Source organism: Dicentrarchus labrax, unplaced genomic scaffold, assembly GCF_905237075.1.
Source record: "Dicentrarchus labrax unplaced genomic scaffold, dlabrax2021, whole genome shotgun sequence".
Taxonomy (NCBI): Eukaryota; Metazoa; Chordata; class Actinopteri; family Moronidae; genus Dicentrarchus; species Dicentrarchus labrax.
The window spans coordinates 5,750,376-5,772,451 of record NW_026136706.1 but is presented as its reverse complement, the minus strand read 5'-3'; the positions used below and the strand labels follow the sequence as shown (position 1 = coordinate 5,772,451).

Sequence of the window (22,076 nt, the reverse complement as noted above, 5' to 3'; positions counted from 1 at the left end):
CCACTTTAATTTATATTTCTCCCACATTCATGTAAAATGTTACTATAGTTTGGTTTGAATCTGTTTTAACATGCAAACAAATGGGTGAATGATAGTGGGAGGCAATGTGGACAAAAACATCACTTTCCCATCCCATTCTCAGGCCAGTCGCTCTAATGTACTCCTCCATTTGAAAGGCTATCTGGACCTATAATGACTTTAGCTACTGTAGCTCATTCCTCATAAAAGGTAAACAGACAAAAAAATACGAAATGCATACTTAGGAACATCTCCCATGGGGATCAGATTTGCTCACAAATGGAAGGGCTTGAGCGTAGGTGTTCCCACAGTACATGATGTTCATCTCTGTTGTTGTGAGGAGGATAATGGAACCTGTGGGGGCAACAATCCGTTAATGTTCCGGTAAAGGGAAGTGAAGGCTAATTAGTGTAGTCTGTGGGGCTGTTAGACGGAGCACTCAGTGAGCACAGGTAAGCTTATACTTTCTTATCTGACGGACAAGAAATGAACCTAACTTAAAAATAACACCAAACCTTTGACTGAAATATCCCCCAATTAAAAATATGCCCTTGAAAAACTTTCAAATTTAATTTAATTAATTAATTAATTAGCATCAATTTGGATCATCATTTCAGTCAGTTTATCAACAACAAATGGCAAATATTCCCCCAGCTTTAGATCTGAGGCTGCTTTTCTGTGTTTTATATGTTTTTAAATTGAACATATTTTGTTTTTAGACTGTTGGTTAGCAGTGCTAAACAGTAAGTAATAAGTATATTTACTCAAGTACTGCTCTTAAATATTTGAGGTATTTTTACTTTGTTCCATTTTAGGCTACTTTATACTTCTACTCCTCATTTCAGAGGCAAATATTATACCTTTTACTCCACTACATTTGTTTGATAACTTTATTAATTAATGCTACAAAATATATAATCCACAAATATTGTGATATTATTACGTCTATAAGACTTTATTGATCCCCAGGGGGATGTTCACAAGCTACCCAGCAGTATAAAAAGTAACATATATAAAATATAAATAAATAAATAATGGCCCATCTTTATTAGCTGCAACATTAAAGTGATGCACACATTAATACATCAATAACAATAATCCAATAATAGAATATATATTATTAGATATTATTCTGAAATGGGACTTCTTCATAATGTGTACTTTTACTTTTAGGTATACTTTGATGCTAATACTTTTGTACACGTCTTTTACTTTTAACTAAATATTTCCACACTGTGGTATTGCAACTCTTACTTATGTAAAAGACTTGAGTACTTGCTGCTTTGGGCTCTCATAACATGCATAACATGTTCTAACAGACTAAATAATTGATCAACATGTAAGGAACATAATGATTTGTTGCAGCCCTACTCAAACCACACTGACCAAACCTTTTGTGTCAGTCTATAATGAAACATAGGTGCCACAGTTTAAGCCTAACTTCATATTTAATTTGTTATGTTTGGAAATTAATAGAAACATGTGCATTATGTAGCAGCTGGGTCCTGTCACTGTTGAGTTTGCATGTTGTCCCTGTACATGTGTGGATCTCCTCTCACAGTCCACATAAACGCCCAACTAGTTCACTGTAGACTTTAAATAGGTGTAAATGTGAGCGTAAATGGTTGTCTGTATATATGCATCAGCCCTGTGACAGACAAGCAACTTGTCCAGGGTAGGCTACCAAATACATGGCCAATATAAAACTATATATAAGTCAATAGACGCTTAAGAAAAAAAAGACAAGTCATGTAGAAGATTAAAAAGTCTTATTTGAAACACAAAAGGAAAAGGGTAACAGCTCCTACTATGAAGTGGAATGTTACAGAAAGTTACAGTGATAAACGGGAAAAGACCAGAGCTGACCAATATTTCGGAAGAGCCAATATTAACAGTCAATACTGGCTTATCTTTGATACATCAGTACTGATATGTTGACGGACATCTAGATAGAACTTGAAATGCAGTTAACTTCAGCAATAAATGTTTTACAGGCTGCATTTTGTTGTACATTTGGCCATTTTTTTTTTATTATTTCAAGTTCAATGTATTTTTCTGTTACTTGTAATTTTGAGTAAACTTTGCTGTTCAAAAATTACTGTTATTGTTTTGATGGTGAAGACATTTGTTTGAACAGTACAATATCAAACCCCAGACATATCTTTATTACAACTCTTTATAAACCAAATTTCAGGGATCGTGCCAAAAATATTTCCATCATAAACAATTTCCAGTCAGTAGATCATTATTGTAGATCCACTTTCTACGACCTGCTATCTGGTTCTTAAAACACAGAATTTCAGTTGTGATAGTGACCCCGTGTGTGGAGGTGACATACTGGTGTACATTAATCCATCTATCCAGAAGCAAAAAAAAAAAAAACCCTCCTCTATTATGTCCTTGAATTTGCAGGCAGTCTTAGCACCACATTTGGCAAAATACAAAATCTAGACAGTGACGCGAGAGTGCCTTTGTGTCAGCTGTGAAACACACACTTTGTCCCCATCACTGCGGAGCCAGTGGGATGCCTCTGGCGTCTGTGACTTGTCCCTCCTGCAGGTTCTTGACCAGCTGTGCCAGCCAGCGTTTGGTGGTGGTGTCGTCCTTCAGCACCTGGGCAAAGGTGCTGTCTTTCAGCTGGTCTGGCAGACACTGACGCAGGGCTTCTCTGGCTCTGAGGAACCACATGACACAAATCAATAACTTTTCTGTCAACAGCATCTCTTTATAAAGCAGACAGCTTCTAATGTTGGTGGCTCCAAATGGCCGTGAAAGGTAAACATCTTTTAAAGCAGGGGTCATTTCAACAAGGAAACCTTATAAAGAGAAGGAGGAGGGGTCCTCTACTAGATATACCGTATAAAATTGTGTTGCAAATTAAACTGGGCCTACAATAAAATGGAGGGTGGCCTATAGTGCCATGTATAAACATACCTTGTTATCGCATATACAATAATATGCTATTAAAATACTGATTAACAGATTCATATATTTATGTTTTTTCTTTGCTAATAATATGTTGGATTTTGTTAATGTGTGTTTTCAGTCACTTGTATTTTTTCAAATAAAATAAAACTTTTCATAATATTGTGTTCTGACGGGCCTGCCCCCACTGCTAAAAAAATCCTTGAGGAAACACTGCAATCAATGTCGCCTGCTGAGCTAAATCAGACTGATCCTGACACATCTCCTCATGGGATTTATCTAAATGTGTTGGAGTCCCTGCTATTTTTCCTTGAAAATGTCATAAAAATGTATTAATTTGCCTTTATTTCAGGCAGAGTGGTGTACCTCCACCAGGAGAACGCTAAACAGGACCACAGTATCAGTTTCATGATGATATAAAGGAGGAGAAAGAATGATAATATTAGCATCTGTAAGGCTGTAACCACTAAATATTTAGAAACTCATTCATTAAAATGTTATTCAATTCATTTTCTGATCCTGAACTAAATGTTGCAGTTAGTGGACAAACATTAGGTTCCAACCACAGAGCGAAGAGCCATTTAACTGACAGTCACCACACACTGTATTTATGTCATGGCTCCTCCTAGTGGCAAGTACTGATCGTCAAATTCTTCAGTGATTTTCTCTTCCCAGTTTTAAGCTTCCACAGGGTCACAAGGGACTGGAGCTCATCTTACACAGATCAACACTCAGTCAAGAGCCAAAGTTAAAACAGTGGACCACATACAGAATACAGTGCATGTGTATAACGCTGCCCTACCTGAGATTATCTGAGAGGCGTAGGTAACAGCGAACAACATGCTTCAATAGGCGAGCAGATGGTTCTTTAGAGAGCTGGAGAACCATTTTTCCCTGCAAAGAAAAAGATGTTAACATGTGACATTGATATTCTCTTATAACCGACAGTGTCACACTGTGTAGAGAGACTAGGGCGGTAAGGGACACTCACAAGGATCATGGCCACGTGGGAGAAACGTTCATACGTCTGACATATATAAGCCAGCCCTGTGTCATCCAACAGGATCTTCTGCAGTATGAATGTAGCAACCTGCAAAACAAAATGGTGAGATGTTACCTGAAGTTACAACCCTGTTAGTCACTGAAGCTCTTAGTTAATATATCATTGTGTTATTTACAAAATAAAAAGACCTACAACAGTGATACATGCAACAAGCAACAGTTTAGGAGAAGTGACTGGTATTAGAGCTGGGCTTTTTTTGGTTTAAAAAAAAGGGGGAAAAAAGAGGAAACAGAGAGGGAGTTAAACAGTGTAGCTGATAATGAAGTTAGGGGACCGTTTTAAAAGCAGCTGGAACAGTTAAGTACCGTCTTGGAGAGCTCACTCCCTGACTCCATGATGCGGAGACATAGTGGGATGATTTCAGTGGTGAGGAGGAAGTTAATCACTTCTTGCTCATCTGTTTTCACCAAGGCACCTGCAGTAAACACAGAGAGACAGCTTGATGAAAATGATGCAGACACAGTTCTGTGGAAATTAACCTCAATCAAGAAATTAAAAACGCCTAAGCAGGAGTAAAAGGTTACCTATGACTCCGAGGCTGGTAAGTCGCAGGTACTCAAACGGTCGTGTTTTGCTCACAGTGTGGAGAAAAGGATAAAGGAAAAGAGGGATGTGGGCAGCAAGAAAAGCTGACCTGGTGAGGAACAAAGAAGTAAAAGCATTTTAAAATCATTGTGACCAGACTTGTGTATTAAATATCAGATATTAACATAACATTAACATTACAAGTCATGAATAACAGGAGTTAAAGCCCCAGTTGGCAGGTGTAACACATATTTCTGTGTCAATAAAAAGTGTTGTCTGATAAAGAAGTCGGTTCTTTTAGAAGAAACACACAAATCCTTCATACAAATCTAGTTTGGCAACTTTCTGACTGTGTTCTGGATTGTACAAGACAATCTGCCATCACTAACATTAAAAGACAAGTCAGATACAAAAACCACTGCAACTTTTCATTCAACCAAACCTCCCATTACCTTGTCTCTGGGTGTGAGGCGACACACTGCAGAAGAGCCAGGGCATTACACACTCTGTTAGACTGGTGAGCTGTAAGCGTAGGGGGGTTTATAGACGGATAGATGTTCACTATTTCCTACAAAGAGAAAAAGAATAAGATAACAAGAGCAATCAGTTAACAGTAAATATAATAAACATACACATATAGTGATATACTACAGCTAGGGCTGAGACATGAGTTATACCTGCAACAGGGCAGCAATGGTGCCACAGGAGTGCCAGAGCATTGGTGCCAGGTCTGGCACAGATTCACGTTTCTTGCTAAGCTCCAACAAGGCATTTTCTCTGGTCTCTGGACTGGACAACTCATTAATCCACTGGTAGATCTTCTCCCGGTCTACCTGGGCCAGGGCTGTGACGTTAGTTACAGCCTGTAAACGGAGCGGGAAATAATCAACAAATGCATTCATCATCTATAATTACACCTTGGATACATAAAGTAAATCAATATGATGGATGGTGTAAGAAAGGAGACAATCTGGGACAACATCTGCAACAATTTTACCATACATATATTATATATGTTACTAATAGACATACCGACAATATAGTATCAACATATTAAAAACATCTCATCTGGTTGTATGGGAGCTTTATCCTGGCATCACTGTGAATGAATTGGCACTTTAATTACAATCCTCATGCATTCACCTTGTTATGTCCCAGCTAACATATCAACTTTCTACATAGAAAAGTGGGTCAGCCATTACAAACTGTGCAAGCTGATTTTCAAGAACACCACATAATAATAAAGCTGAATCTCGGATAAATGCAGAATATTTCTATTTAAATGGTGCAGCCTTCAGCTTAAATAATATTACACAGAGTACGTTTATATGATAGACTGCTAAACAGAGTCAAATAAAAAAAAAGATTTTAACAACCTTAAAGCAAAATTTAGAGGAAACAAAGGAGGGAAACGTCTGTTAACACGGTCGGTACTGCACAGTGCGCCATTATACTCACTGCTCCGGTCGCCAGCATTCTCTGAAGCTCTTTCTGGTCCCAATGTGTTGTTAAATAACTACTATATCAGTTAATGTGTGTCTGTGTGTGGTTGCAAACTTAAAGAAGGCTGCGATGAAACAAAGTTGGCGTAACTTAACGCAGAGCACGGGCAGCTAGCCCAAGCTAGCTGCTAATAGTCCTGACAAATTGGATCCAGTAGGCGCGTAGATCCACATTACAAACAACATAACTTAATTAAAACAACAACGCGTTAATATTCGCATTTATGTGCATCTACAACACCCCCTCGGGAGCTGAAAAACTGACCGCTACAGTTTAGATATCATAGTTAATCCGCTAACTGTTAAAAGGCGACGGAGGCAACCCTAAATACAAACGTGAACTCTCGCGAGAGTTAGCGATCGGCTGAACTCTCGCGGATCATTTCCGTTGTGAATTTTCACATTCCCGCCATCATCGCGCAGTGTTGCGGGGCGTCGTGTGCGGGTCCACTGTCAACAACAGGCGGACTGAGGAGCAGCTGAATGCCGGCAAAACAAACTTTCCGCCCTCGGAGGACCCGCGAAAACGATATTGTGATTTAAAAGTTTCCAGGCGAGAGCACACACCTCACCGACAGGTAACGAACCCGCGGCCATGTACCCGAACGGGGGGGAATCTGTTTGCACCACCAAATTACAATCAGGCAAATTAGCCAGTTAGCTTGCTCCCGCTAGCCTGCTAGCCGACGTGCTAATGTCGGCCTCCTCCATCCATTCAGCGTCTGTAGATGAGGAGGAAGAGGAGGAGGAAGAGGAGGGCAGTAACAGCAGCACAGACATTAGGCTCGGCTGTAAGTTGGTGTCCGCCTGGTGTCCGGTAAACTTTACCGGTTATATTTCGGTGTCTGTCCGTCTGGAGAGAATAACGGTGCGCAGCGCTTCACTCGCCTCCTGCTGCCGCGGTTGGTGATCGGCCGTTGGGCTGGTTGGATGGTCTACCGACCCCCCCCTCCGTACCGTCGGTGTTATGAGCCGCTTACAACGTTGTCTGTGGTTTTATTAGCTGTTGTGCTACTTTGCTTGTGGTTGGAGTTTGTTGTGACTTTACACCAGCGCTCAGTTTCGGACATAGCGGGCCAGCTTACTTTTATTTATGTAACGTTATACTAAGCAAATGAAGTGTTTGTGGTTTGATGAGCCGGCGCTATATTAGTGGAAATAATATCCTCTTGGAGCTCATTAGCCTACTTTTATTATCATCTCTCCACGGAGCAACGACTGTAATACAGTGGCACTATAATGTGCTCTGTGGAGACTACACATAGAGAGTGGGTTACAAATGACACACTTTAATTTTGACCTCTTGTTTTTTTTTAGGATTTTGTTTGGTCACAAGCCTCCAAGTGCACCAACTGGATAGTAAGCCATGGCAACCATAGTGCCCAAACTCTCCAGCGGTGGCGCTGTCAAGATCCGATTCACCAGCCTGGACCTGGGCACCACCAGGTGGAAAGAGGGAACATTTGAGATCCTGGAAAAGGACAATAAAGTCAGCCTCTGTCTAAGATTCAACTGTGGTGGAGCTTCCAAAAATTTCCAGGTATTTGTTCAGTTTATTTAGTTGACTGCTAAAGGAGTGCTTGGAAATCTAAAGCAGTATTTATCATTCATTTGTCATTGTAATAGTTTGAGAATCACCACTGCAGTTTTTTTTTTTTTTTTGGAAACATCTGTCTCACCTGTAAGAATTTGATCAGAGCAGTCTTCGTTTTTTTCCCCCTTCATTATGTAAATATCTCCAGCCTCAGGGAAAGCAGCTGATTGTCTTGTGCATGCTTGTAGGGCATGAAAAAGAACAAAATAGAAACCAGCTTTATAGGGGTACAAAAAAAACTTGGGATGCTTGCTTAATAATGTTATTAGTAACACCTGTGTTCTTTTTATTCAACGACAAGTCAAAGGTCTCTGGTATAAAATAATTATAATAAAGTATTACAGTGCCAATCTACCTCCTGCTGTTGCACAGTTCATGAGTACTATAGGTCAGTCCTTGACTACCAGTCCTGTAAATTAAATAACTAGCTGTTCTTCAGTCTGATGTTTTGTTTATAAAGCCAGTTACTGCTTAAGCATCTTGAACAGTAGCCAGTTATGAATTTACAGCAGTAATTCAGACCATCTAAATGAGCTCTAGGCACCAGAGAGGGCAGGTTGGTGGGAACCCTAACAAGCTCAAGGGTTGTGTGTTGGGATTGGGGGGAAAAAAGCTGTTCATTTAGCCATAGTCTGGCAAAAATATGAATATGTGGATCATAATAAGCAAATAGGTGGACAGTGGAGAGATGGATTCTGCTACTGCTGGCGTGGTTTGACATGTTTCTAGAGGCTGACAACCGCCGCCCTCTCTGCAAGAGGCAAACTGTAAACCTTTCAATGTCATGTTTCAAGTCTGTAGCGACAGAGAAGTGAATAATGTTTTTTGTGGAGACGGTAGTTTTTCAGCAGTTTTGCTGTCAAACGAAAGCGGCACTAAAAACATAACGAGTGAAGTAATTTGTGTGTTACAATCCAAGTAAATTAAAGCATGTTGTTGTTTTTTATATGAAAAACATACAGAAAGAAAACAGGAAAAACTGCAATCAAGAAATTAATTTGACTGTCTTGTATCTTGTTATTTCCCCTCAGCTGAACCAGAATGTGAAGACCGTCAGCCAGAATATGAACCGAATCATGCTGACTCTGAAGGACAACTGCGTCATCACCTTGGATAAGATGCCCTCAACTTTGGTTCAGAGGACTAAAGAATACCTGGAAAAGCTGAAGCAGGGAAAGCCAAGTAATTACACCACTTCTCTTTTTAGGAACTTGCAAAGTTTGTTGATGGTAAAAGTGATTGATAAAGTGATCAATGGTAACCAAAGGAATGTGATTCTTATTTGAGACGTGAAAGTCGAATTGTCTGTATCTTAATTAATCCACCGACCGTTACAGAGTATAAAATCATTACTACATTGTCATAACGTTGCTTCATTTGTAATTATCAAGGACAACATTTCTTAGGATTTATACCTAAGCTTTATACATGAATATATTTTGAGTTGAGCATTTGGTTAATGTCACATGAAAGTGGTTAGTGACGTCAAACTGAAATTAAGTGTAGGTTTAGATGTAGCTGCCTAGTTTTTCCATTACTTTGGCAGAATACTGTAAAGCAAATAGACCCCTTATTACCGCCTGCTACACAACACACTTTGAACAACAACCACAGTAGCTTACCTACCAAAGTCTCCTTCCTATCCAACTTACAGACACGTCTTGTTGTGCACCATAAATTCAGAGGAAAAGCTCACTGCTGTCAGTTCACATGATAGAACTCTAACCGCTCAGCTGTAGCACATTAAACAGCATGTAAACCTGCAAATGTCACCTCCGTCCGATTAGATGCTAGTGTGGTCCTTACTCTTCAATACCACACTTTGCCTATGACACATGGGCTGCGTTTCCTAAGGTGTAACACCAGCACTCTGCCAGCTGCTGTCAATCGGACACAGACACCGCCCCTCCAGCCGTCTGAGACTAACATGAGCATTTCTAAACATTTCCCCAAAGACTTTTTCTTTCTTTTTATTTTATTAATAAAAAAAAAAATTAACATGTTGACATTATTTTTGACTACAAAAACTAAATGTGAAGCAAGTTGGATTTTAACATAGCCTTGGAATAAGAATGGTCAGATTAGAGGGAAGCACATAAAACATTTTCATCCTGTTGCATTTCATTCTGATTCATTCCCACATTGTCCTTTTGTTTTCTGGTAGTCCTGTTCCTTTTACTCAACGCTGCGTAGTTGCCTTTCTTTCTGATACATAGTTTCTTGTGGTTGTGTAAGACAGGGATTTATAACCCCAGACTGAGTTGTTCAAAGGATGATTTCATTCACATACTTTGTTCTGAGTTCTTATTCTTGCTTAATTTTACAGTTTTAAAATCATCCCATGGAAGTGCAAACTTCAGTGTGCTCGGGAACCGCGCTGTGAAAAATGAGACCAGTCCGCCAGGGGAGAGACAGGTGAGCAAGAACACGTGTGTTTTTTTTTTAACTTGGAAATATTTAGACAAGCATACACTTTAGGGATGGGGCCGATCCGATTCGGTATCGGGACCGATACCAGCGTAATTCACGGATCCATGAGCCATATCTGCGCTTTAACGTTGTCTGCTGAAATGACTCCACAGGTGACTCCTGCCGGCCAGTCTGCTCGCTGGCTGCAATCTGTGGAAGGGATTTCCTGAACGGAGGCGCGGCTCAATGTGACACAGAGTTAAGAGACACGCCTCCGCTCAGGAAATCCATTCCACAGATTGTAGCCAGCGAGCAGGATAGCATTGAGCAGCATTGTGGCTAGCCAACATGTTCGTTGTGTGGAAATACTTTACACTGGAAACACCGCAGACCACGACAGCAAAATGCAATGTTTGCAAAGCCGTAATTCAGAGAGGCGGAAACTCCCTCGTGTCGTACAACACTACGAACGCAATCAAACGTTTAAAAAAGCACCACACGAAAACAGCACGAGGATATTTTTTTAGCCAGGGGGCAGAAAGACAAAAGGAGCTGTCAGGAATCACTTCTGTAAACTCCAGGCAGACAACGTGAAAGCTAAAGTTCAGATGCACACTGTTTTATTGATTGTGTGTGTGTGTGTGTGTGTGTGTGTGTGTGTGTGTGTGTGTGTGTGTGTGTGTGTGTGTAAGATGTTTACACACTCGCACTTTATTGTATTTAAAATATTTGACATTTTGGGAATTTAATAAATATTGACATGACAATCAATTTGAAACCCTTACAGTTGCATATTTGTTTTCAGGATGGGATTTTTCCTGTTAACAGAATTTCCTGTTTTTCTGACTTCCTTTTCTGACCTTATACTTACTTCAAGTTGCCTTTTGGGACATACGTACATATCATACTTGCTTGTTGAAAGGAGTTTATTTCAGCCTCATATAAAATCAACAATAATGATGATAATAATAATATTAAAGCAAACAGAGCTCTGTTATCGGAATAGTATCGGTATCGGCAGATATCCAAATTCAGGTATCGGGATCGGAAGTGAAAAAATGTGGATCGGTGCATCCCTAATACAATTACATTTTACTTACATATCTAGACTCCTAACATCTTCCAGACAACACAGAGGCGGCAGAGTGCAGAAGGCCGGGAGGACACAACACCGCGGAAGCCTCTGAGCAGCCCGAGTAGAGCTGCTTCCACTCCCACTCGCACTGGACTCTCTGAGAATAGGTATATATAAGTTCATGCTGCAGTTACTTTACAAATGATGATGATGAATAATTCGATCATTTTCAAATATAGCTTGAGGTGATGATGCTTGGTATTGTTGTTTGTTGTTTTGTTTAAATACTGATAATAATAACAACCACAACAGGCCACTGCATGTAGTCATTGCTACTATCTTAATGCATGCGACTGTGCTTTTAAAGTAGAACCTTGTCACCTTTAATTTATTTAGGTATTATGTCTTTCTGTCTTTTTTCCAGGTTAGTAATGGTCAGTTTAAGCTTGTGACAACTGTGATGAATGTTTCTGTGTCACTGTTTTTCAGGAGTGAGAAGAGAAAGAGACTCCTTAACTCTGAAAGTGACCTGACTGAGGACTACCCCAAGGAAAATGACTCCTCAAGGTAAAAGCAACATGCCTCACTGTCTAGACTGAACTTTGGTGCTGCTGGATAGACATAAAATGACCTGACTTATGTAGCATTTTGTCAGACTGTGTCTTTTTATCTCCTCATAAGGTGGTTAGACAAATACCAGAATGTTAATTTATACAGTAGTGTAAGTTGTATAATTTACATGTGTGATTGCTGTCAGATTGAAGATCATAGTGCACGCAAATATTTTACATTATAACATATTTTATATATACATTTTTCCAAAGTTTCCACGGTAAGATAACGTCCCGAAAAATATGTGCATGTATATCTTTTTTTTAGTAACAACAAAGCCACATCGGATCCATCCAGGAAGTATCTGCTGAGCTGCAAAGATAAGCTGAAGCAAGCAGAGGAAAACAGGAGCTCAGGTAAACTTCTACACCCACAACTCAGCAGCAACGCCATCTATATACTGGTGGTTGTGTCTTAAGTTACGTAGTAAAATTCATCTTGCCTATTGGATTTACCTATTGATGTGCATAACTTCTGGACTAAAGCACTTTTTGTAACTATTCTTTGCTTAATTTGAGGCAATAAATGGGATTACATAGAATATTAGCCTGTATATTAAGACTAAATCTCTTTTTCCTTACCCTCAGCACCACTGGGTTCCACTCCCCTTCAGCCATCGTCATTCTATGGTAGCCGATCGGTGACTAAAGACTACAGCCAGAGCCACTCTTTCCTGGATAGGTAAGTTTCAAGTATTATGAGGATACTCGAGCATTTTAGTGAAACAAGATTCTGGTGTCTCTTTCATCTAGTGGGAGAATAGGATTACATTTTTGCACATGTTTATTTTATGGATATACAATTTTGGCTGCTGATTACTGAAGGGATTTGTGGTTTTCACATCTGCATAATCTTTAATTTAGGCCATCCAGTACAGGACAGACCACCACAGCCAAGAGAAGCCTCATGCTGCCCAATCACTCCACTCCCTTCAAGAAAGTACGCCCCTCTCTGGACTACGGTGGCTGGAACAAGCAGAGGCCTTCCAGTCTGGCCCAGCCTCAGCCCCCACTGCAAGGGTAAGAATAAGCCAGATGGGCGCCACTAAATGTAAGCATAAGCAGTTGGTGTACATGAGAGAGACTGGATTGCATTTATTTTGGATATTGTGACCCCAAATTATACACCACTGAAATCAGACAGAGCTGCTTATGCCTCCCTTCTTAGCATTTATGATTTCAAACATAAACATTTTTCAAATCGTGAAAGACACGTCTCTGTAAGTCCTGGAAAAAGGCACAGTGTTGGAAATTCTGTTGAAAAAAAGGCTTAAATGGGGTTTGTGTGTAATCCTTTCATTCGTATATCACAGTTTCTCCAACTTGGGCAACACCTGCTACATGAACGCCATCCTGCAGTCCCTCTTCAGCCTCCCCTCCTTCTCTAACGACATGCTGAGGCAGAGCATCCCATGGAAGAAGGTGCCCATCAATGCATTGCTCAGGTATGTTATTCTGTGTTGACAGGGGTAACTTTAAGGGAGAGAGTGGGATTGGATATGGACCACTTTTTTTCAAAATGTGCTTCAAAGTGCTTGAATTTTATGGTTCTTGTTGAAAAAACCTGCACAGAGAAATGTTTTAAAACATTTGACATTATTCTGTGTGATACCTTTGCTGCTTTGCAGGCGGTTTGCTCACCTTATGGCTAAGAAGGACGTGGGCTGTCCAGAGACAAAAAAGGACCTCTTGAGGAAAGTGAAGAGTGCCATCTCCTCCACAGCTGAGCGTTTCTCTGGAAACATGCAGAATGTAAGATCTCCCTCCAGAATCAACAGTTCAAAGTTCAAACAAAAAGGTTGTTTGTGAAGCTCTTAGCTCTACTACATGTCAAATGTAATGGCAAAGCTCAAACAGAAAACCGATCTCTAATAATTAATGTAATGTAAAAATATAAAACAAATCAATCAATATTTAGTAGTGGCATGTAGTCTATGTAGATTGGTCTGGGTCAGCTTTATGTATCTGGACGCTAAAGACACGACATTGTTTTTTTCCTTTGATTTCACCCATCTGTACGTAACCCTGCTCTTACATTTATTCATTGTGCTTAATTAAGTCCATGTGTGTCACAATGTTTACCAGGATGCTCATGAGTTCCTGAGCCAGTGTTTGGACCAGTTAAAGGACGACGTGGAGAAAATTAACAAGAGTTGGACAAATGAGGCTGCAGCATCCTCGTCGTCCTCTGTGGCGTGTGAGAATGGCCAGGAGGCAATAACGTCGGCGACCAAGACAGAGCCTGGTGAAGAGGTGGACACGTCCCGCATCTACACGTGCCCTGTGGCGGTCAACATGGAATTCGAGGTGCAGCACACTATCATTTGCAAAGGGTGAGGCTTTTCTCCTGCTCCATCATCTGATCATGTATCCAAGTAATGTATCTTTGACTTTGGAGAAAACAAATGTCATGTTATACTTTTGTGTCGCAGCTGTGGCGAGGTGGTGACCAAGCGAGAACAGTTCAACGACTTGTCCATCGACCTACCGCGCAGGAAGAAAACCTTACCACTTCGCTCTATCCAGGATTCTCTGGATCTCTTTTTTAGAGTGAGTCTTTCACATATACAGGTTGTATGTATATACTTTGACCACTTTCCCAGCTTGTTATATTCCTTTGCAAGTAACTGTTCTTACATAAAACAAACAGGTCTGAACTTGATATATAAACATTTGAATATGTAATTATACAAGTCATTTTTTCCTTTTACAGATGGAGGAAATTGAGTACTCATGTGAAAAGTGCAATGGGAAAGCGGCGACTGTTACACACAAGTTCAGCAAACTGCCCAGGTATCTACACATTGTCTACTGAGCGTGCAAATGCACACCATGACAAGTTATCATGCTAATTGCCAAATACTTAAAGTTGTACATTTCAGCTCATGGTAAACAAAAAAAGGCAATTACTTTTTTGTTTCTGATCTTTTCTCCTCTTCAGAGTGCTCATTCTACACCTGAAACGGTACAGCTTTAACGCTCAGCTGTCTCTGAACAGCAAGCTGGGCCAGCAGGTGGTGATTCCCCGATACCTGACCCTGCTGTCCCACTGCACTGAATCCACACGACCCCCTATTAGTCTCGGCTGGAGTTCCCAAGCCTCCATGTAAGACCTCTAAACCCCCTCAAACAAAATGTATGAAAAATAACCTGATTCTCACTTTGGATATTTACATCCTGAGCTATTGAGCCATAACAAAGTAAAAACCTTGTAGTTGACCTGGATGTGTTAAATTTTGCCCCATTAGCTTGGAGATGATGGTTAATTAATCAGCAGCAAATAATTAGGCTTCTAAACATTGTCTTTGTTGTTCTCAAAGGTCCAGAACACTCAAAACGTCACAGTTGGTCAATTCCTCCACGGCACCTCTCCGGTAAGTGCTCCTCGTTTCGCAAGACTTCCAAATAATGATGTTAAACACAGAAAAAGAAGAAAGTGTTAGATTTACATGGGCCACAACAAACTGTTAAGCTTCCTTGATAAAATGTGTCATCAGCTTATGTCTGTGTGTAGAAGGTTTGGAGGGAAAGTGGCCAATTCTAGCTGCACCTCTATCCTCTTGGACTCTGACTGTGAAGAAGAGCAGCCTAACCGAAAGGTGAGCGCGAGCCGCAAGCGACGCCTCAGCAGCTGTCTGCCTGACGACGATGACAGACCAGAAGAGGTGAGAATTTGCTGACAGACGCTGACAATTATGATTAGTTAGTTGCTGTTCTGACACTGTGTAAATGTTTTCAGCGGAGAGCAACAATAGATTCTGCAGACTTCAGTGGCATAAACGATGATGAAATGCTGGACGCCGTGCTGGAGATGAGTCGGCAAGAGGCCGGGCTCTCGGCTCCACCCCCTGTGGAGGATGAGCCAACCAGCAGTCCTGACACAGGCTTTGGGGACACAGACGCCCATGACCTGGCCTATCATACAGATCTGCTGGAAACGGACACCAAACAGCCTGCAGGTAGTCCAACATTATGCAGTTAAGGCATTCAGAAGATGTGGTTTCTACTGTGGGCAGTCAGTTTTTACTTTTCTCAACTCAAGTATATGGGTGATTTAAATTAACTTGACTTAGATTCGTGTCTAAGTATTAAGTTAACTGGTGTGTTGATCTTGTGTAGATGTGTTGGACTCCCTGGACTTGACCATGGATGAGAACAAGGAGAACCAGACTCCAGAGGGTGTGCAGCAGCAGGGGGAATTGGACTGGGTCCAGCAGTACAGTCTGGATCAGGAGAGGGAAGAGCAGGAACTACAGCAGGCTCTGGCCCAAAGCCTCCAGGAACATGTAAGATAAAGGCCATGTGACATCTGTAGGGCTTTTTTAAAGAATGGAACAAGAGCTATATTGTAGCACAGTAATGCTGTGAAACAATTACCCATGTCAAATATGCAGACTGAAAGTAGTAATTGTGGTGACTAGTGTGTCTCATCCTTAATGAGTAATTATGACCATCCAGTCTCAACAGGTATCCTGCAGTTTTATACTTGTTCTCTTAAGAAACTTCAGAATAGTATTGATCCCACTGAAGCTCGTACTTCATGAGCAAGCAGACGTTAAACACCCAGCAGACATTCCCCAAGTGAAAATGCAATGTGGAAATTTCTTACACTAAATCTCAATGTAATACCTTGTTTCCACTTCACCCCAAATAGGAGGCTCAAGAGATGAGAGAGGATGATGATCTGAAGAGGGCCACTGAGCTCAGTTTGCAAGGTATGAACCCCGATTGATTGACTGTTGAAACTGATGAGCTTTGATGATCACATGCAGAGCTTCTTTGGCCAAATGTTTTCAGTGCACTGTTGGTCAGCTGGTGACTGTTGGAGTATGTTAAAGCGGACACTATTAAATCAGACTCACTGCCACAAAAATGCCTGACCAGTATTAGTGTCTCCTTCTCACCCAACAGAGTTCAACAACTCTCTGCCTGATCTGCTGTGCTCGGATGATGATTCTGGCAACGAGGACGTGCTGGACATGGAGTACACTGAAGCAGAGGCTGAGAACCTAAAGAGGAACGCTGAGGTACTTAACATCCTGCTGCCACACAATGTCTGCCATGTGATTTTAAATCAAACTAGATCATAAGTAAAATGAAATTTTTTTTAATGTATTTGCACAATAAACTGAAAAGCGACTAGTAAAACGTTCCTATATAAAAGACGTTATTATTCCTACTTAACCTTTCTAGCTGTACTAATAACATACAGTACACACTGGATACACTGAAACACTTTGATGCATAGTAACCTCCTTATAAACGTTGTAATCCACAGAGCGGAGACTTGGCAAACTCTTTTAGACTCATCAGTGTCGTCAGTCACATTGGGAGCAGCTCCTCCTCTGGTGAGTGCTTGTGTGTGTGTATTTGTGTTGCTGTCCACAGTGCAGATAAATCTTATATCACCATTTATGTAAACTATTGTATATATTATATATTGTTTATGATTGTGCTTTGTGTTAATGAGCACTGTCTTATGTGTACTAACTCTAAAAGAGCTGCTCCTCTTGAATTCACAACTTCCACAACACATACACATGCCAAATAAACGTTATTCATTTTCCCACCCAAAGGCCATTACATCAGTGACGTGTACGACATGAAGAAGCAGTCATGGCTGACCTACAACGACCTGGACGTGTCGCGCACGCAGGAAGCAGCCGTCCAGCGAGACCGTGACCGCAGTGGATACATCTTCTTCTACATGCACAAGTGAGTTGGCAGAACAGGAGGCTTCAGTATATTTCTGTTAAAATCAGCGTGGTTTCTAAGGCTGTTTATGACAAATGTAGATAGACTTCAACATTAGTAGTAAAATGTTAAATAATGGAGGCGATTTAAATACACGTTTTGACACAGTTAAATATACTTTTAATAGTAATCTGAATAATTAGGTTGAAAGAACACAAAATTTAGTTGAATATAAGGAAACCAGGACCAAGTACCAACCTGTTGAAGGCAAGATAGCTAAAACTGTTTGAGTAAAGCACGGTGTACTGATAGGGTGTTTGGTTGTGTATATAAAGGCACCAAGGCTGTGTTTGTTTTCCTTGTCATTGTGTCGAAATTGTGTTTGCTTATAATCTTTAACCTGAATGAAGCCATTTATGACCACTTGACAGGGTGGAATACACATGCAGTGCAATGTTTCCTTTGTAATGTCAGTGAGTCACCAGTTTTACACCCCAGCAAACACTGCGTAGTGGATCAGGTTTCTTTGTGTATGATTGTGTGTTTGTGTCGGAGGGCATTACATGAGGTGGTTTTAACACGCACATTTATCTTGTGTCCTCAGGGATGTGTTTGAGCAGCTGTCTGAAATGGAGAGATCTGGAGCGAGCAGCACTTCAGAGGCAGGAAGGAACGTCCTGCAACCCCTCTGAGCGCTTCATTTTGGACATCCACCTACACACTTACACACACATCCATAGACAAACCCTGGTAGATGGAGTTCTCCTCTGAACAGCCTTGAGTACTACTGATTGCCGTCCTTTTTTGGTCGTCTTCAGGCACTTCTTTTCCTCTACGAGTTACTAAATGGCCTGCTAAATTAGCACCTGTAAATGCCAACACAGGTGCTAAACTTTCTAGACTCTTTAAGATACCAGAAATGCAGTTAAAAATGTTCAGTGGATCAAATTTTGCCTCCATGTTTTTGGGGCTGGAGTTTTTCTTTGCTATGATTTTATCAAACAGCTGTTTTGTAAAGGTTTTTTTTTTTTCCCTTTGTTTGTTTCTTGATACACCTCTTTAAACTTTAAATGCCGTTCATTCAGACTTTCACTTAAAAGCAACTATCAAACACCAGAATGCTACTGGTGCTTCATGGATTGTATGTTTTGCAGACCCTTTATTTCCTTAAACTAAATAAAGATATATTCTATGTTGGAGTATAAGCTATTATAGAGTTAGAGGGTTGTTGTATTTAGCGGGTACATTTGGTGCAATATTTATGTTCTGGCACAAACTGGCCAATTCAAATCAGCTTTCTATCACAGTGTGTGTGGATGTTTGCCCAGTTGCTTTTTGTGCTTGACTTATGAACTAATTTGTGTGTGTGTGTGGTTGTCTCCATATTATAGATTTTGGGGGGAAAAAATCCTTAAGCTCAATAATAACAAAGCCTGTTTTTACTGAACTTTTCTCAGTAAAGCCCTCTTTATTCTTTTTGGGGTTTTGACCTTGTGCCTCCCAAGAAAACTTTTATAAATATGTATACAAGCTTTACTTTGAATGTTGCACAACCTTGTTGTTTTTGAATTTCTTTGTCAACAATGTGTAAGTCAGATTTTCCTTTATAAAAAGCCAAGATTTTCTATTTATTGCAGCATAGGGTTGATTTATCGTAATGAACCCATCAAGATACGCCACGGCGAATAGAAGTCATTAATAGATCGCCAGGAAGGCTAGCTATAGCGTAATGTCTTTTTATTTCACCGTCTTTAAGGCCAGTATACAGTACTTAACACCGTAGACCTCTGCTAACCCTGTTCAACTAGTTCCTATCAGGCGTGCTTGCTTATAGAACGGAGCAAAAGGAAGTATTTTATTATTCCTGTACTGGTTCCACACTGGTTGTACAGCTCTTTTGTTACCACTGTAAAAATGAAATCACACTTCAGTACACAATAGCTAATGTGAAATATTGAAACATTGGTGTCTGCTGGGTGTATTCAGACCACCAAATTATTATTACTCCCCACAGCACAGAAGAAAATCTACATAATATAGCATTATAAAACGTGGCTGATTTAAAAAAAAAAAAAAGTATGAGTATGGACTGAATATGATATTCAACACTTTAGTTTTTTAAGAAAGTGTGCATTATTATTACTAGCTGACTCCTGAAGGTGCAGTATTCTGTTGCAACGTGAATGCATACCGATTATGACAGCAGACAAAAAGGTTACTCAGAATTTGGTCCCCCTTTTTTTATGTCCACCTTGGATTTACATTTGTGTGACGTTGTGCTTTCCTGAACACCTTGTCCCAGATGCAGTGTAAAGAGGGGTATAATGTATTTGTGAAGTAAAAAAAAATTAACAGCTTTTTCTACCCTTCATACACAAGTGACTCTTCCTAAAGCAGATTTTAATAAAATATTACAGTGAAAGTGCACAGACCTTTTTTATTTTTATTTGATCTTTTAAAATGTCTTTCATTCACATCCAGTGTTTTAATGAGGATATCCACAAACTGCTACACGTCTACTGCCAGCTGATAAAAAGGCCTTAAAAACAATAGCTGCACATTGTGACTGTGGAGAAGACCGCATCCAGGTGGGGACTTACATTTGTGTATGAATGAGGGAATGAATTAAAGTTTATTCAACAAAAGTCCACCTGCTTTAAGGATAGTGAACAAAAACATCAAGCACCATAAAGCACGTAGTGCAACCGCAGAGATAACAGGCGACAGCCAGTGTCACCTATCCTGAGTGCATCTCTTTGTCAGTGGCTCTAGATGTCTTCCTGTGAGTCTGTTGTACTCGCTGAGGATGTAGCTTTCCCTCTGCAGCATCTGGAAACAAAACAAATCAACATGTTTTAAAACAGATTACCCACTATGGTGTGTACAGGGGGGGACAAAACAGCACATTCAGATTTACATTTGTGGCCTACACATTAATAAGGTGTAAAATGCATTGAAACAAGACATCAGATCGCACATGTCTAAAAATAATTATGTGAGCAGAGTTTGCCGTTTAAACGTGCTGCAATGTTTCTGCTTGAGAGATGAAACCTGGTTAAACAAAGCATTTTAGAAATGGACACAAATAACAGTTTCAGTTAAACAGTCGTGTTCACCCAGATTTTTATGGGACCATATTTTCATGAATATCCACGCTGATGTCTAGTCGTGCTTTTTATTTTGTTTTGATTTGGTTTGGGTCTTTTTTTGGAACAATGATATTCGAACATTTCAACCACACATGTAATCTCCAAACAAACCTCAGTCCATTCTTCCTCTGTCTCGTGTCTGTAGCCCAGCAGGTGACAGATACCGTGTGCAGTGATGACCTAAAACACGAGAAGAAAAAGAGGAACAATGAATACCAAACTAAAAATAATAAATAACATATTCTAATTGAAGATAAGATAGCATTTATTGATCCCACACTGGGGAAATTCACTCGCTAAATAATAAAATAGATAGATACAAGACATAATGAAAATAGAAATAGTAGGTAAGAGTTTTTGTATATTATTTACACAATATAGAGCTTTTTTGTTTATATACAGATGTGATTGATAGGGGACATTGCACAGGGTCACAGCAGGCGGTAGTGGCATGGTTTAACAATACAGGACTAATATTAAATCATGTGTGTTAGAAATGTTATATATATGTGCAAAAACTGCAAATGTTACTGCAAACAGAGCAAAGCAGTTGTACATAAATATATATATAATCATGTATCACATTTACTGATTCATCAATGTGCCAATAAATAACACAAACAACTAATGTTTATCTGAAGTCTGGTGTGCAGCTACTCACAGTGAGGGCCCCGTGCAGGTCCAAGGAGTCCTCCTTACACTGCTTCATCACAAACTCCACACCCAAGAAAATGTCCCCAAGGTTCAGCTCATCTCTATGGAGGGGGCAAGGCAGCTTCCCAGGTCTCAGGTCCTGAAAACACAAACAGGGAAGGAGAACATGGACCCTGGTGAACAACTAATGGGTTCACTGTTATTTGAAGATATACTTTATTGATCCCCTAGGGGAAACTGTTTTCAGCAGGTTTTTTTGGGGGGGTTAGACACCTTTCTCAAGGGACAATAACATCTCTCTATCTACCAGTCCACACTTTATATTTTGTCGTCTGTGGGGCTCGAACCGGCGACCCTCCGGTTCCCAACCCAAGTCCCAACACCCCGACCTACCCCATATTTGTAGGCATATTTTACCTCGTAGAAAGGAAACGAGAGAACATCCGTGGGCACGTTTTTCTTCCTATACATGTGATTGATTTGCTGAATCTTCTGGTTGTCCACGCAGATGATGCCCAGGTCAAACTTCTGGACGCCCAGTATGTGTCTGAGTGTGTCGACGTCCCTGCGCAGTCGGGCGCGGCGCAGAGGCACCACCTTCTGGAGATTGCGCAGAACTACACCCATTTTAAAACCACTCGACGTAAAAGGAGAAAATTTAAAAAAAACCCGACACATCAGGTGGAAAAAAGGTAAAAACAAAAAAACAAAAATAAATAAATAAACCCACCGTGAACGTTACAGTTTTCCAACGGCGGTTATTTTTTTTTTTTACGTTAACGGTCGGTTCGGATTTACGTTGGTCGCGAGCGGTGTCAGGAGGAATTCAAGGTGACGCGTCCCGGCAGTATCAACAC

The 22,076-nt window shown here is 40.4% G+C and overlaps 3 protein-coding genes across 7 annotated transcripts; 1 reads left to right on the top strand and 2 right to left on the bottom strand.

Moving 5' to 3' along the window:
• Positions 1-1,770: 1,770 nt before the first annotated feature.
• Positions 1,771-6,880, bottom strand: LOC127366194 (CCR4-NOT transcription complex subunit 9). Of its 2 annotated transcripts, none has more exons than XM_051405036.1 (8): positions 6,862-6,880; positions 5,209-5,394; positions 4,984-5,099; positions 4,531-4,640; positions 4,312-4,421; positions 3,935-4,033; positions 3,746-3,837; positions 1,771-2,692 (listed from the first exon to the last, which is right to left on the bottom strand). In XM_051405036.1, the coding sequence occupies exons 2-8, from the start codon at positions 5,248-5,250 to the stop codon at positions 2,524-2,526; spliced, it is 738 nt and encodes a 245-aa protein (XP_051260996.1). In that variant the 5' UTR covers positions 5,251-5,394; positions 6,862-6,880; the 3' UTR covers positions 1,771-2,523. The 2 variants fall into 2 exon arrangements, with proteins under 2 accessions (XP_051260996.1, XP_051260995.1); XM_051405035.1 differs by lacking the exon at positions 6,862-6,880 and adding an exon at positions 5,990-6,388.
• usp37 (ubiquitin specific peptidase 37) lies at positions 6,425-19,841 on the top strand. 4 transcript variants are annotated; one of them, XM_051405029.1, is made up of 24 exons: positions 6,425-6,611; positions 7,351-7,573; positions 8,659-8,809; positions 9,954-10,042; positions 11,163-11,278; positions 11,601-11,678; positions 11,991-12,079; positions 12,311-12,404; positions 12,587-12,742; positions 13,036-13,167; positions 13,351-13,474; positions 13,808-14,055; positions 14,155-14,272; positions 14,436-14,515; positions 14,664-14,828; positions 15,043-15,096; positions 15,240-15,387; positions 15,462-15,681; positions 15,842-16,008; positions 16,377-16,437; positions 16,634-16,749; positions 17,001-17,070; positions 17,299-17,437; positions 18,021-19,841. In XM_051405029.1, exons 2-24 carry the CDS (start codon positions 7,400-7,402, stop codon positions 18,106-18,108), a joined length of 2,877 nt encoding a protein of 958 aa, XP_051260989.1. In that variant the 5' UTR covers positions 6,425-6,611; positions 7,351-7,399; the 3' UTR covers positions 18,109-19,841. The 4 variants fall into 4 exon arrangements, with proteins under 4 accessions (XP_051260989.1, XP_051260988.1, XP_051260987.1 ...); XM_051405028.1 differs by having other exon boundaries at positions 6,426-6,611; positions 15,237-15,387; XM_051405027.1 differs by having other exon boundaries at positions 6,426-6,611; positions 11,145-11,278.
• On the bottom strand, positions 19,840-21,897 carry ybey (ybeY metalloendoribonuclease). The gene is made up of 4 exons (XM_051405037.1): positions 21,637-21,897; positions 21,227-21,358; positions 20,677-20,745; positions 19,840-20,245 (listed from the first exon to the last, which is right to left on the bottom strand). The coding sequence occupies exons 1-4, from the start codon at positions 21,895-21,897 to the stop codon at positions 20,150-20,152; spliced, it is 558 nt and encodes a 185-aa protein (XP_051260997.1). The 3' UTR covers positions 19,840-20,149.
• Between the last annotated feature and the right edge of the window lie 179 nt (positions 21,898-22,076).